Below are 15,818 nucleotides of genomic sequence, written 5' to 3' on the forward strand. Positions count from 1 at the left end.
TGGGCTGGACACCGGTAACTTTTTGATCTGGACACCGGCCAGCCCACCGATACATGAACACAAGCCAGGCATATCAGCCCATCTAGGTAAATGCCTACTCCAGATCGATCGATTAATCAATCCCTGTACGTGCGCCTGTTGAGAAAAAGCTATCGATCTAATTAATTAATCCCCAATACACCTGTGCATGCGCCTATTCTGTTGCTCATCCGTTCGGCTTCTCCGTCCTCGGCCCTTCTCCGCCGCCACGTTGCTAGTCGCGCGGCCAATCGCTGGTTCGTCCTGGTTGTCCATTGAAGCGTTCAAGCATCGCTAGCTGGCTACCTCTACCTCGCCCACCGAGAGATTATTGGAAATTTCAGGTACCTCTCAACTCTGCATTTGGTAATTGCCGATCTCTCTCAAATCTGAAATCTCAACTGTGTGTAGGAATTTTAATTTCTCAAATTTCTGTTTTTTAATTGTATGGCTAGGGTTTTAAAATTTAAAGGTATTATAATTGAGAACAACTCGCAGCGATTCACATCTAACCATGGGAGGATTATTTCAGCAAGAACGGCAAATCACAATGTTGAGTAAGTTTAACTCCCTAATCGTATTGTTCAATCAATATGTTCTGTTTATTTCTGACAAAAAAATGTTTTGTTTATTGTTTCTATTCTTGCATATGCAGACACAAATAATGTAACTCATACATTTTTGCTAACACAATAATAATTATTAACATGAGAATTTATGGAAATGTTTCTTAAAAAAATAAAGTCCTCGGCACAAGATGATATAGCTTGCCCATCACATGAACCAGTTCATTTTTGTAAGAAATCTCACTGCCATATAATTTGTGTTGTTGGGTGTGTTATTCTTCGTTCCAGAATATAAGGTGTATCGATTTCCATGCAAATCAACCATTTGAATGTTTGACCAAAATTATAGAATAAAATAACAATATCTACAAAACCTAATAGATAAAATACGAAACTATCTTCTTGAAGGATCAAATGATATGAATTTCGTAATGTGGATATTGATATATTTTTCTAAAAACTCATATATAATGGAATGGAGTGCATACTATTGTTTGGTGTCTATCTTTGTATACATGTGGACACCGGGACATTTTTGTTCTGGATCCGCCCCTGGGTAAAACAACCATGTCTCTTTCACCCGCGAGTTCCCTTTGGGCATCACCCTCTCTCTGGATCAACTTTTGTCCAGTAAGATTGACGAACCATTATTCGTTGACACCTTGGATTGTATTCATATGATCTATGATTTGAGAGCCCTATTTGAACTTTGACACACCAATTGTTTTATCAAGACCATATTGATGGTGTCTTCCATTTGGGCAAACAAGGTAAAATCAATGCGTCTCTTTCCCAAGTGAGTTCCCTTTGCGAGCCACCTTCTCTTTACCTTAACTTGAAAGTATAGTAGGATCGACAAATCATTATTCGTCGACTATGATTTGAGTGCCTCTTTGAACCTTGGCAAACCAATTGTCTGATTAAGACCATCTTACTGGTACCTTCAGTCCAGGTACGCAACTCCTTCAATTTCTACCATAAAGTGTGTTCATATCTCCCATCAATGATATTGCATCACCCGGAGGATTTGGTGCATTGACGAAGATCCGACAAATCGTGTTTTTATTGCAAAAGTGTCAACTTTGCCAGTGCACGACAATCTTCGCTAATAGTATTGGAGATGGAGATAGGACTAAGTCCCGCTTCTAAATTATTATTTTTATAAAAGTGTGAATTTTGCCGGTGTATGACAATCTTCGCAAATAGGCCTTTGTACACGCCTCAATAATCATTGTTGGGGTTACACTAACAATGACATCCCCTAATCTCATGTTGTTCCGAGTAGAGCAAACATAACTTTAATGTCACTTTTGGTTTTATTAGGTATCTTTGTTGTTTGTGCTCATTTTGGTTATTCCATTCTTTTGTTTTCTTTGTACCAAATCAATTACATATTGTGTTCTAAAAAGACCAGCATTTCCATGCTTAGAATCATAAAACGAAACTAGCATGATTCGTTCAAGAAATAAAATGTTATGCCCTTTGGATGAGAATATAAGCCGGGCACGGATTTTATGTCTTCGGTTTAACTAGTGAGTTATATGTTATTTGCCGTAAAACAATACTATATGTCTTTAGATTCGTTGTCAAATGAAGTTTCTAAATATATAGATTTTATGGCATATTTCATATGTTTTGTTAGCCAACTCAGAGACCTAAAAGTCCATGCTCAACTTTTATTCGCGTCCGGACTCCGGAGGGAGTTAAGTAATTCCCTAAAAAAAGGCTAGCATGATCATTGATGTGAACCGGTTCTGGATCAATTGTTCAGAATAGTAAAGACAGTTATAGCACACTAAAGTATTGTGTTCGTGTTAGCACTATAAGTACCAGACCTTCAGTATGTTGACTAAACAATACTGGTATATTCTAATTATTCAACCATGCATATGTTTCAGTAGTACTATTCAATCAAGAACAACAATATCTACATGATCCTACTGGAAAACAGAGTCACAATTGCCCCTACACTGGAAAACAGAGTGACCTCAAGTTTGCCTTGCTGATCACCATTACTAAAGATTCGCTGATTATGTGATGAGTGTACACTGATAATTATTATGGTTTTGTAATGATTTTTCTGATCATCATTAGAACAATTGTTCATACACTGACAATTACTCATAGGTGAGATGTACATCCAGGGAAACTACAAATTAATCCTGCTGGAACTGGTAACTCATCAGTATACACAATGTTTGTAGGTATCATCTCATCTCAGTAGGCACATCATTCACTTTCTTACAGATGAAAGAATAAAAGCAATTGACGACAAGAACTGCCATTAATTAGGAAAAAGAATCATGTCTTATTAGCTCCCTCGATCGGTTTGGTATTTATATTTGCATATTGTGCAATACCGCACAATCCGTCGGCCGTCGCCATCTAACCCATTTTGGTGTGCTCCGTTAGCTGAATAAAAGACCTAAGAATCCGTGCTCAACTTATATTCACGTGCGTAGGGAGTAGCATAATTCCCTAAAAAAAGGCTAGCATAATCATTGATGTGTACTGGTTCTGGATCAATTGTTCAGAATAGTTAAGACAGTTATAGCACACAAAAGTATTGTGTTCGTGTTAGCATTATAAGTATTACCAGAGTTTCAGTATGTCGACTAAACAGCACCCATATATTCTAATTGTTCAACCATGCATATGTTTCAGTAGTACTGTTCAATCGAGAACAACAATATTTATACACGATCCTACTGGAAAGCAGAGTCACAATTGTCCATACACCGGAAAACAGAATATGGCCTCAAGTTTGCCTTGCCGATCACCATAAGTAAAGATTCCTTGATTATGTGATGAGTATACACTGACAATCAGTATGATTTTGTGATGATTTTGCCGACTATCGTCGGAACAATTGTTCATACACTGAAAATTACTAATTAATATGTGAAATGTACATCGATCCAGAGGAACTACAAATTAATCCTGCTGGAGCTGGTAACTCATCAGTACACACAACGTCTGCAGTAGGTATCATCTCTTCTCAGTAGACACATCATTCAGTTTCTTACAGATGATAGAACAAAAGCAATTGACCACAAGAACTGGCATCAGGAAAAAGGATCATGTCTTGTCAGCTCCCTCGGTTTGGCTTGGCTCGCTCACAAGTCCTCCACCTGCATTTTGTGGGAAAGTTGAGCCGGCATCAGAAAGTAAGGAAGCAAATAAGGGTATACATACAGATGATGCATGAGAATACATACCATGCAGTGAACTGAGCAGTACACCATGTCCTTGTCGATGCCACTACCACACACACAAGAATTCGGGCGTAGCTCTGAAACTGGGTGCGGCTGTGGCTGCGTCAAGGGCACCTCCACGATCACCTCAGTATAAGACCACCCATAATCTCTCTCCTCCCTAGAACTCTGCAAGGATTTCATTCGGAGAAAAATGGCTGATCACAGACAGACAGAACCAACATTCTCTGCACAATAACTCTGCTGAGAACAAAAACGGCTCACCTGAACGGTGCTCAAGGAGGCAAGCCAGTTCCCATGGTGAGTTTGCAGGAAGCGTGCGGCAAGACCGCCTTCTGGGGTGTCTATGATTCCGATGGTGTCGTGATTGTCGTGGTGATGGCACACCTGAGGGCTGAATCCGGCGTGGCAGAGAAGGCAAAACATGTCCCATCCATGTCCCAGACTGACGATCGGTGTCCCAAAGCGCGCAAGCGTCAGGAGTCCCTGCACACGATCCTTCTGGACCTGACGTATCAGGACCTCTTGGCGAGTAGGGGGCATCACCAGATCAAGGGCTGCCTCTTCGAACTGCCATCATCAACATTGAACGATCTCATTCTCTGGTGAGGTAGATCGAGAAACCAAGAAGCTGTATGTACTATGTACCCAAGAAGCAAGGCCGGATTGGAATAGGATAGGTGGATCGATCAGGTTAGGTACCTGGCAGTAGATGGAGCAGAAATCGTAGTCTAGGGCTATTCGACGGTTGCATTCCCTGAAGCCGCACGGCAGTCCTCCGCCGCCGCCGGCATGCTGCGCCGGCTTGGGATGCAGGCGCACCCAACCCGGGAGTGTGATCTCCGGCTGCATTCACAGAGCACAAGGACAAAGCTTAATTGGACCGAATTCGCACCAATTCAATTCTTGACAAGAGAAATTAAACAGCATGTTTTGATTTGTTCCCTCACGCACCTCGATGTGAGAGCAGTCGTAGAAGACGTTAACGTCCACCAATCTGACGAACAGCACTCCGCCGCGCCGTCTAACCTGAATGAATACCAAGAATCGCAACAAGTGATGGATCCATCGATCGATCGATGGAGCAGTCCCAAGAAGCCAACAAGCCAAGAATCACTGTTGCTGAAACGGAGAGACGGACCTGGATTATGAACGTGCGGTGATCGCCATGATCACGCCTGCGGCAGCGTGGGACGGCGGGGCAGCAGCGCGGGCAGAAGTGCTTGCAGCAGAGATAGCAGAAGCTGTAGGGACTGCAGGCCCTTTCGAAGTCCAAGCTCGCGAGTTTCCGCACCCACTGCAATGCAAGCAGAGAAGAAGATGGATCAGGGTCAGGGCGGGACAGGGGATAGATGGAACTGCAAGAAACCAAGAACTGAGAGGAAAATCAAGAGCGAGAGAGAGGTGCCTGGCGAGGTTGCTGCTTCTCTTGGTCGACGCAAATATCGCACAGTTGGGGGTCTGCTGACTTCCAGTTCATGACGCAGTAGCTGCACCAAGAACAATGGTGATGGATTTGCATGCGATGCAACAGAAGCAAGCAAGAAAGCAAGAAAGAAACGAAACAAGAATCCAGCAGGGAAGGCAAGAAAGAGATGGGCGTACTTGTGCTGCCACCTCGCGCAGCGAAGGCACTCGAAGAACCTCTCTTTCTTCCTGCCCCTGATAGCGCCGCCGCACGTACAGCACACGCGGGCGGCGGCCATGGCGGCGGAGGTGGGGATGGACGAGGGGCGGGGAGGAAGAAGGGGAGCCTGTTCTGTTCTGTTAGCGGGAGGGAGGAACGATTGAGACGATTGATAGCCGAAGCGGTTTGATTGATGGATAGATAATGGATTCTGTTGTATTTATAGGCGCAGCGGAGGTGCTGCAATATCGTCGTTGCTCCCTCCCAGCGAAAGTGATAATTCTACCGGCGCCGGTATGTAACGGCAATGCATCCACCGTCCGTCTTTCCATCAAGACTGATGCGATGTGTCGCGGTACAAAGATGTCAAACATTTCGCTCGAGTTATATACATTATGATATGCGTCTTTTTTTGAGAGGATAGTTTGAGGGAAAAGAACGAGAGTGGAGGGACGGACGAGTGACCGAATACACACAAGACTTGTCTTTTTATTTTTGTTGTAACATATTTAATTCCTCACAGCTTATGAATTGAACTTTTGTTTTTTTTAAACTTTTTACATATCTGAGTTAAAAAATATTGCATTGTTCTAGTATTTCAAAGAAGTGATTTCGACAATTTCACTATTTAAAACAATGATTAGTAAAACGGATTCCACTCATTTCCAAATGCCAATTCCAGTCATTTCACAAAATTAATTTTCTTTCAATTCAAAATAAAGATCTAGGCATTTCAAAAACAATTTCACTCAATTCAACAAGTTAATTTCACACTTTTGAAAATATATTTTCCTCGTTTAAAGAAACCGATTCCAATCATTTCAAAAAAACAAATTCTAGTCAATTAAAAGATGGATTCCACTCATAAAAAATCAATTTCACTCATTTTATAAAACTGGGTTCACCCATTTCCAAACATCTATTCCACTCATTAAAAAAAACTAATTTCACTCAATTCAAAAAGGATTTCATTAAATTCAAATAATCAATTTCACTCGTTTAAAAAATGATATCACTCAATTCAAGAAAATTAATTCACATATTTCAAAATGCTGATTCACACAATTCAAAAAACAGATTTCAAACATTTCAAAAAACAATTTCACTCGTAACTAATCTAACTCCTTTCTAAAAACTAATTTCACACACTGAAATATATTGAGTGAAATAAGTGGATTGAAATGATGATATGGATTGAGGGACATAAGTGAATTAAAAAAACATATGGTACTAATTTCAAAACATTACAAAACAATTATTTCACTCATTTGCTACACTGAAAATAGATAGAGTGAAATAAGTGTATTGAAGCATTAAAAAATTATGTGTGTTTGAATTGTATCCAAGATAGGTCTTGTTCAAAAGGTTCACACGTCAGGAATTCAAATATCACTTCTGCTTTGGTACACCCCCTTAACACATCGTCGACTAAGATTATGCCATGCGCCTTCATAAGAAAGGGTAGGATGATCTTTTTAAAAGTACATCGCCTGCGATGATACGCAGGACCCCGTATACGAATTGCACATGTGTGAGCGACTGGGCCGGCCCATTGAGCCATGTCCCTCCTACCATGTTCTATGTACGCGACCAAGATGGTCTTTTTTTTAAAGTACACACTCCCATGCCAATACGCGAAACCTCGTATACGATTTGCACAGGAGCGAGCGACTGGGCTGGTCCATTAGGTCATGTCCCTCCTACCACGTTCTATGTAAGCCACGTAAAAATACGGAGACCTCACACTTAAGGCGCGCACTACTAGCCACTTCACCTCACCAGTCACCACTGCATGGTGTGTTCTACAACTCAAAATATATAAGAACACACAACAGCGTCCATATATATGAAAAAATTCAGAACTTTTATTGAAAAAATAAGAACAATTTTTAAATGCCGAATAGTTTTTCAAATTAATTTTTTTTGAAAACACAACCTTTTCTGTAATTTGAAAAAAAACTTAGAACACGAACATTTAAAAAAAACAAACATCTTTCGAAGCATGAACAATTTCCGAACATCTTCCGACACATGCATTTTTTTATTTCTGGTTTTCTTTTTCTGGTTTTTATTTGTCAAGTGTTGCTTCAATTTTTTCGTTTTTCGTTTTCTTTTTTCTTAAATCCATGAACATTTAATATTCGTGATCATTTCTTTAAATCTGCAAACAATTTTTTTCAAATGAATGAACTCTTTTCCAAATCAAAAAAATCTTTTAAACTTTTACGAACATTTTTTCAACGCCTGTGAATTTTTCCAAATTGATGAACATTATTTCCAAATTTGATAAAAAATTTCAAATCTGCGAACTCTTGGGCCGGCCCAACAGGTACACAGGAACGATGTAGTCACCTAGTTGGGCCAAGGCCTGAGCGCATTTGTTATTTTCTATTTTTTTCGTTTTTCTTTTACTTTTTTGTTAACTCATTTTTCTCCTTTTTGAAATTTATTATTTCTGTTGAAGCTTGGTTAAAATTTGAAATATTTTTGGAATAGAAAAAATGTTCTTGTTTTCAAATATTTTTCAAAATTTTAAAAAATGCCTTGGATTTTTTAAAATTCTGTTTTTGAACTTTTTGTTCACAAATTTAAGAAATTTTTGTGTTCTAGCAAATGTTGATAATTTTTTAAAAAAGTACATGCTTTGCAATTTGTGCACAACATCAATTGGTTGGAACTTGTTCACAATTTTGAAAAGGTGTTCAAGTTTATAAATTATTATACATAATTGAAAATTCGAAAATTGTTGACAAATTTCATGAAATAGATACGATATAAGAAAATGTTCATGTTGTTCCATAATAACAGAAATTGAAAATAACCGAAGCATTCAAATTAGGAAAATCTACATGCCATGAATGCACCCATCTAGCGTAGTCTACTAGACTCCTCTTAACTGGTGTTTGTTTTGGACTATGGATAAATGATCCCAACTTCTTGCAGAAGCCTCACACGAACATATGAAGCATCCATGCCTCATATGATTGACTTCTGACATGGTTTTCATGTTGCGACATGTCTAGCTATTTTATTTGCCTTCTTTCACGAAGAAAACTCGAGAACATGCAAAACTTGTCAAAAATCCAAGCAATTTGGCATTGATGCCTTGAGTTGGTCATAGAAACTGGTGGAAAACACTTGAGGCCATTTGATGTATGTCGAAATCAACGTGCTTCCAAACGGACCCTTTTGGTCCTACCTGAACACACTCCATTGCGCATGATCTATCTTTGGACATCCTTCAAATGACTCCAACTTTTGAAATTAGGTGGGCATGCCCATGGTAGGCATCCATGCCTGGTTTGAAGTACTTTCGACACCGTTTGCACGTTGCAACATGTGCAACCATTTATCAATCTTTTTGACCGAGAAGCCTCCAAGGAAAGCGAAATTCATCGAAAACAAAAACAACTTGGCATTGTGCCTTGAGTTGGTCATAGAAGCTTGAAAAATCGTGGATGTCGCCTAGAGGGGGAGTGAATAGGAGCTTTAAAATAATTACGGTTTAGGCTTAAACAAATGCGGAATAAAACTAGCATTTAATTTGTCAAGCACAAAACCTAAAACAACCAGTCTCACCTATGTGCACCAACAACTTATGCTAAGTAAGATAAACAATTAGGTGATAGCAAGATTGTTGGAAATATGCCCTAGAGGCAATAATAAATTGGTTATTATTATATTATATTTCATTGTTCATGATAATCGTTTATTATCCATGCTAGAATTGTATTGATAGGAAACTCAGATACATGTGTGGATACATAGACAACAACATGTCCCTAGTAAGCCTCTAGTTGACTAGCTCGTTGATCAATTGATGGTTACGGTTTCCTGACCATGGACAAGACCCAATCCTAAGCCTAGCACAAAGATCGTGTAGTTCGTATGCTAAAGCTTTTCTAATGTCAAGTATCATTTCCTTAGACCATGAGATTGTGCAACTCCCGGATACCGTAGGAATGCTTTGGGTGTGCCAAACGTCACAACATAACTGGGTGGCTATAAAGGTACACTACAGGTATCTCCGAAAGTGTCTGTTGGGTTGGCACGAATCAAGACTGGGATTTGTCACTCCGTGTAAACGGAGAGGTATCTCTGGGCCCACTCGGTAGGACATCATCATAATGTGCACAATGTGACCAAGGAGTTGATCACGGGATGATGTTTTACGGAACGAGTAAAGAGACTTTCCGGTAACGAGATTGAACAAGGTATCGGGATACCGACGATCGAATCTCGGGCAAGTATCATACCGATGGACAAAGGGAATTGCATACGGGATTGATTGAATCCTTGACATCGTGGTTCATCCGATGAGATCATCGTGGAGCATGTGGGAGCCAACATGGGTATCCATATCCCACTGTTGGTTATTGACCGGAGAGTTGTCTCGGCCATGTCCGCATGACTCCCGAACCCGTAGGGTCTACACACTTAAGGTTCGATGACGCTAGGGTTATAGGGAATAGATATACGTGGTTACCGAATGTTGTTCGGAGTCCCGGATGAGATCCCGGACATCACGAGGAGTTACGGAATGGTCCGGAGGTAAAGATTTATATATGGAAAGTCCTGTTTTGGTCACCGGAAAAGTTTCGGGTGCTATCGGTAACGTACCGGGACCACCGGGAGGGTCCCGGGGGTCCACCAGGTGGGGCTACCTGCCCCAGAGGGCTGCGTGGGCCAAGTGTGAGAGGGGACCAGCCCCAGGTGGGCTGGTGCGCCCCCCACTAGGGCCTAAGGCAAAGAGAGAAGGGAAAAGGGGAAAACCCTAGGCTCAGATGGGCCTAAGGCCCACCTAGTGGTGCGCCCCCCCTCTCTCCCCCCTTGGCCACCCCCTAGATGGGATCTAGGGCTGGCCGCCACCCCTAGGGATGGAAACCTAGGTGGGGGCGCAGCCCCTCCCTTTCCCCTATATATAGTGGGGTTTTGGGCTGCCATACACACGAGAACATCTCCTTGGCGCAGCCCTACCCCTCTCCCTCCTCGTCTCTTGCGGTGCTTGGCGAAGCCCTTCTGGAGTACCGCGCTCCTCCACCACCACCATGCCGTCGTGCTGCTGCTGGATGGAGTCTTCCCCAACCTCTCCTTCTCCCCTGGCTGGATCAAGGCGTAGGAGACGTCACCGGGCTGTACGTGTGTTGAACGCGGAGGTGCCGTCCGTTCGGCACTAGGATCATCGGTGATTTGGATCACGACGAGTACGACTCCATCAACCCCGTTCACTTGAACGCCTCCGCTTAGCGATCTACAAGGGTATGTAGATGCACTCTCCTTCCCCTCGTTGCTAGATTACTCCATAGATTGATCTTGGTGATGCGTAGAAAATTTTGAATTTCTACTACGATCCCCAACAAAGATATATAACATGAAACACTATGGCTACCACAAAGTGAAGTGCATAAGTAAATGGCTCGGGTAAGAGATAACCAAGGCATGGGGAGACGATGATGTATCCCGAAGTTCACACCCTTGCAGATGCTAATCTTCGTTTGGAGCGGTGTGGAGGCACAATGCTCCCCAAGAAGCCACTAGGGCCATCATAATCTCCTCACGCCCATGCACAATGCAAGATGACGTGATTCCACTAAGGGACCCTTGAGGGCGGTCACGGAACCCGTACAAATTGCAACCCTTGGGGGCGATCATCAAACCTGTACACTTTGGGAACCCTTGGGGGCGGTCACGGGAACCCATACAAATTGCTCGGGGTGATCTCCACAACCTAATTGGAGACCCCGACACTTGCCTGGAGTTTTACACAACAATGATTGAACTCCGAAAGCACCAACCATCTAGGGCACCAAAGCACCCAAGAGGAACAAGCTCTAGGGTGCCCAAACACCCAAGAGTAATAAGCTTCTCAACTTTCACTTCCACGTATCACCGTGGATAACTCAAATCTATGCACCAAATGCAATGGCAAGGGTAGACGGAGTGCCCAAGTCCTTCTCTCCCAAATCCCACCACAACAACTAATGATATGGAGGAAAATGAGAGGAAGAACGAAGGAGAGAACACAAAGAACTCCAAGATCTAGATCCAAGGGGTTCCCCTCACATAGAGGAGAAAGTGATTGGTGGAAATGTGGATCTAGAACTCCTCTCTCTTCTTCCTCAAGAACTAGCAAGAATAATTGGAGGGATTGAGAGATAGCAATCTCGGAGAAGGCCAACAATGGGGGAACAACACGAGATCAAAGGGTTGGGTTCAATGGGGAAGAAGACCCCCTTTTATAGGCACCCACAAATCCAACCATTATGTCCTCAGCCCACACACAAGCGACAGTATCGCTCGGGTGAGCGGCACTTCCGCTGGCATGGTAGTTCCATCCGTAATGTGAAATTGAGAAATTCAAGAAGGCGGTACTGCCTTCGGAGCGGTACTACTGCTAGGTGTTGCGAGAACAGGTGAAAACGCGGTAGTAGAGTAGAGCAGCGCGGTACTACAACACTGAGTGGTACTACCGCTCACTACTGTCGCTCTACTTCTGCGTAGAGGAAATACGTATCTAGAGGCTAAAATATAAGCGGAATAGTAACGGTAGTCGGACATGGAAGTACCGTGACAAGCGGTACTACCGCAGGGCAGGTGCAGTACTACCGTCTGAAATGGTACTACTGTGCCCAACTGTCGTCGAAGCAAAAGAGAGTACAGAAGCCCAAAAACAAGCGGTAGTGCCCACGGCACTGAAACCGTGGAAGTACCGCGCAAGCGGTACTACCGCTGTCCAGGGCGGTACTACCGCTAGTGAGCTTCAACATAGCCCAAGCAAACAGATGGATACAAAAAAGCCTGAACTGCCATAACTTCTGCAAATGAGCTCCGATTTGAGCAAACTCAAGCTTGTTGGACAGATGACGACAAATACTATCCAATGGCGACAATATGACCTTGAGTTGGTTATAGTAAGAAGTGATAGGGGGAGTATGCCTATGATATAAAGATGTGAAACCTCTATAAATGAAGAACTGGCACAAACACCAACATCAAAAACATCATAGAAGATGTATATGAACTCCATTTTTATGAACTCGAGCTTGTTATGAAGATGACCATAAGCTCTAAAACTCACAAAGAGAAACACCAAACAAGAACCATGAAAGATGGCGCAAGGATGCAATGGTTTGAGCTCTCTACGGACGATACGATCGAGCTACTAACTTGAGAGATCCCCTTGATAGTATAGCAAACGATCCTATAACCTAGTCTCCCAACTACCACCATGAGACCGGTAAAATAAAAAACCTATCAATGGCAAACCTTTGCCTTGCATGTAGTCCGCTTGAGCTGGATGATGATGATCTTGGCTTCCTCAAGTTGGACCACCTTTCTTGATTGTGTCGGCACGATGAAGACAAGTTGATTGCTCCCCCACACTCCACTATTGGTGAGCCACGCTTCGGCACATCTTCACAAGTCCATTGTCACCACAATGGACGAGAGGCTTCAAGCATGATCTCTTCGTGATGCTCCACTTGAACTTGCACACCGCGATCTTGATGATGATCACCACTTGATGTCATCCTTCATGGGTTTTATGAGATCTCCCACTTGATGCAAGCCCATGGAAACATACCTAATCCAACAAACAACTCTCACATAGACCACAGGTTAGTACACAAAGCGTAATGGACAATGCTTACCAAACCATGCGATCACTTGATCCCGCTTGGTACATCTTCTACGCTTTGTGTGTTTGATCAACTTGAACCACTCTTTTACTTAGTCTTGATCAACCTTGAATCTTTCCAACTCTCTTCGTTAAGATGATGCCTTGAAGGTAAACATGAATGTTCATACAATCTTCTTCTTCAAGATATGCTTGCAATAAGCTCAACTCTCACATGACCAATCTTTGGATAAATCCTTAAATGCCACCTTGGTCATCACATAAACTCCTTGAAACCAACTAATGGACTTCAAGAAATGCCTATGGACAAATCCTATGAATATAACTCAAGGCAACCATTAGTCCATAAAGATTGTCATTAATTACGAAAACCAAACTTAGGGGCACCACATGTTCTTTCAAAGCTGGTGAAAAAATATTGGGGCCATTTGACGGGTGTTGAAAAAGCGTGCTTTCAAACGGACCCTTCTAACCCTACCCAAACACACTCCGTTGCACATGGTCTATTTTTCTACTCCCTTCAACTGACCCCAACTTTTGCAAGAAGGTGGGCATGCCCATGGTAGGAATCCATGCCTGCTTTGAATGACTTTCGACATTGTTTACAAGTTGCGACACGTTCGACCATTTATCAACCTATTTTGACCGAGAAAACTCTAGAAAATGCATGTCGAAAACCAAAACAACTTCATATGGTTCCTTGAATTGGTCATACCAGACCATGGAAGAAACTGTGGCCATTTCAAAGATGTCGAGAAACAATGTGCTCTCAGACGGAGCTTTCTGGCCTAACCGGACACCCTCCATTGAACATGGTCTAGTTTTGGACATTCTTAAAATGATCCAAACTTTTGCAAGAAGGTGGGTGATGACCCACAAGTATAGGGGATAAATCATAGTCATTTCAATAAGTAAGAGTGTTGAACCCAACGTGGAGCAGAAGGAATTAATAAGTGGTTTCAGCAAGGTATTCTCTGCAAGTGTCATAAAGTGGTAGTTACAGACAATTTGATAGCAAGATAATTCATAGCAAGTAACAAGTAGCCAAAGTAACAAGGTGCAGCAAGGTTGACCAATCCTTATATTTCACGGGACAAACTATATAACTAGTAGAAAATAGGGCTTTGGTTCTAGCCGGATCGGAGAAATAGTCCCGGTCATATAACAAACCGGGACTAATGTGAGCACCAGTCCCGGTTCGAGCGGTTACGACGCCAGCCGGGGCTCGGCAGGCATCAGTCCTGCTTCGAATGGGACCTTTAGTCCTGGTTCAGACACCAACCGAGACTAAAGAGGTTGCGGCAGGCACGATGCCCTTTAGTCCCGGTTCATGTCTCCAACCGGGACTAAAGGTCAGTCTTTAGTCCCGGTTTTAGACACCAACCGGGACTAAAAATTTGCCTATATATATATATATATCCTCGCCCTTGCCCGCCCTCTCCTCTGTTTTTTCCTCATAGAAGGTGGGAGGTGTGTGCTACTTTGTTCTTCCTTCCTATGCACATGAGGTGTTCAATGAGCATGATGCCACTTGAGTTCACACAAAACAAACATGATATGAGGTGCCCGAGCCACACAGAAGCTTTCTCCTCTTTCTTCTCCTTTGTTCTTCCTCCAAGCTCCATTTTCCCTAAGATTTGGCGGTGCACCAACTATCCAAGTGTTCTAAAACGTTTGCAACTTCATCCTTTCATCTCTCATTGCTAGTTTAGCTCATTTCATGCTCTAGATCAGATTGGCTTGTGGTTTTAGTGGAGGAGTGTATATGGGAGTTTATTTGATTTAGATGCACAATTTGAGCTCAAATTAACTTCTTAGTTTGCACATGTAGGGCGCCGTCCCGACTATTGGGGAACGTAGTAATTCAAAAAATATCCTACAAGCATGCAAGATCTATCTAGGAGATGCATAGCAACGAGATGGGAGAGTGTGTCCACGTACCCTCGTAGAACGAAAGCGGAAGCGTTTAGTAGTCGAACGCCTTCACGATCCAACCGATCCAAGTACCGAACATGTGGCACCTCCGTGTTCAGCACACGTTCAGCATGATGACGTCCCTCGCGCTCTTGATCCAGTAGAGGGTCGAGGGGGTGTTCCGTCAACACGACGGCATGGCGACGGTGTTGGTGATGTCATCCGCACAGGGCTTCACCTAAGCACTACGATAATATGACCGAGGTGGTAACCGTGGAGGGGGGCACCGCACATGGCTAAGAAATAACTGTTGTGCCTTAGGGGTGCCCCTGGCCACGTATATAAAGGAGGAGGAGGAGGAGGCCGGCGGCCAAGGAGGGCGCGTCAAGGGAGGAGTCCAACTAGGATTCCCAATCCTAGTTGGATTCCCTTCCTATTCCAAGAGGGGGAAGGAGGGAAGGAGAGGGAGAGGGAAGGGAAAGAGGGGGCCGCGCCCCCTCCCCCAATTCGGACTGCCCTTGGGGGGGGGCACCACCCTGTGGGCTGCCCTCTCCTACTACCTTATGGCCCATTAAGGCCCATAACTTCCCCGGGGGGTTCCGGTAACCCCTCGGTTCCCTGATAAATATCCGAAATGTCCCAAAACCTTTCCGGTGTCCGAATACCTTGCTACCTCTTGAGCACTGCGTTGGTTTTCCCTTGAAGAGGAAAGGGTGATGCAGCAAAGTAGCATAAGTATTTCCCTCAGTTTTTGAGAACCAAGGTATCAATCCAGTAGGAGATCACGCTCAAGTCCCACGCACCTACACAAAAAAATAAGAACCTCGCAACCAACGCGATAA

General features: G+C 43.2%; 1 protein-coding gene across 1 annotated transcript; it reads right to left on the reverse strand.

Annotated features, from left to right (window-relative positions):
• Positions 1-3,700: 3,700 nt before the first annotated feature.
• LOC147957945 (uncharacterized) lies at positions 3,701-5,591 on the reverse strand. Its single transcript, XM_087531894.1, has 7 exons — positions 5,405-5,591; positions 5,208-5,289; positions 4,941-5,096; positions 4,754-4,828; positions 4,502-4,645; positions 4,064-4,369; positions 3,701-3,967 (listed from the first exon to the last, which is right to left on the reverse strand). The coding sequence occupies exons 1-7, from the start codon at positions 5,503-5,505 to the stop codon at positions 3,701-3,703; spliced, it is 1,131 nt and encodes a 376-aa protein (XP_087388020.1). The 5' UTR covers positions 5,506-5,591.
• Between the last annotated feature and the right edge of the window lie 10,227 nt (positions 5,592-15,818).

Source organism: Triticum urartu, chromosome 7A (genome assembly GCF_056163025.1).
Source record: "Triticum urartu cultivar PI428250 chromosome 7A, HENAU_Tu73, whole genome shotgun sequence".
NCBI classification, from domain to species: domain Eukaryota; kingdom Viridiplantae; phylum Streptophyta; class Magnoliopsida; order Poales; family Poaceae; genus Triticum; species Triticum urartu.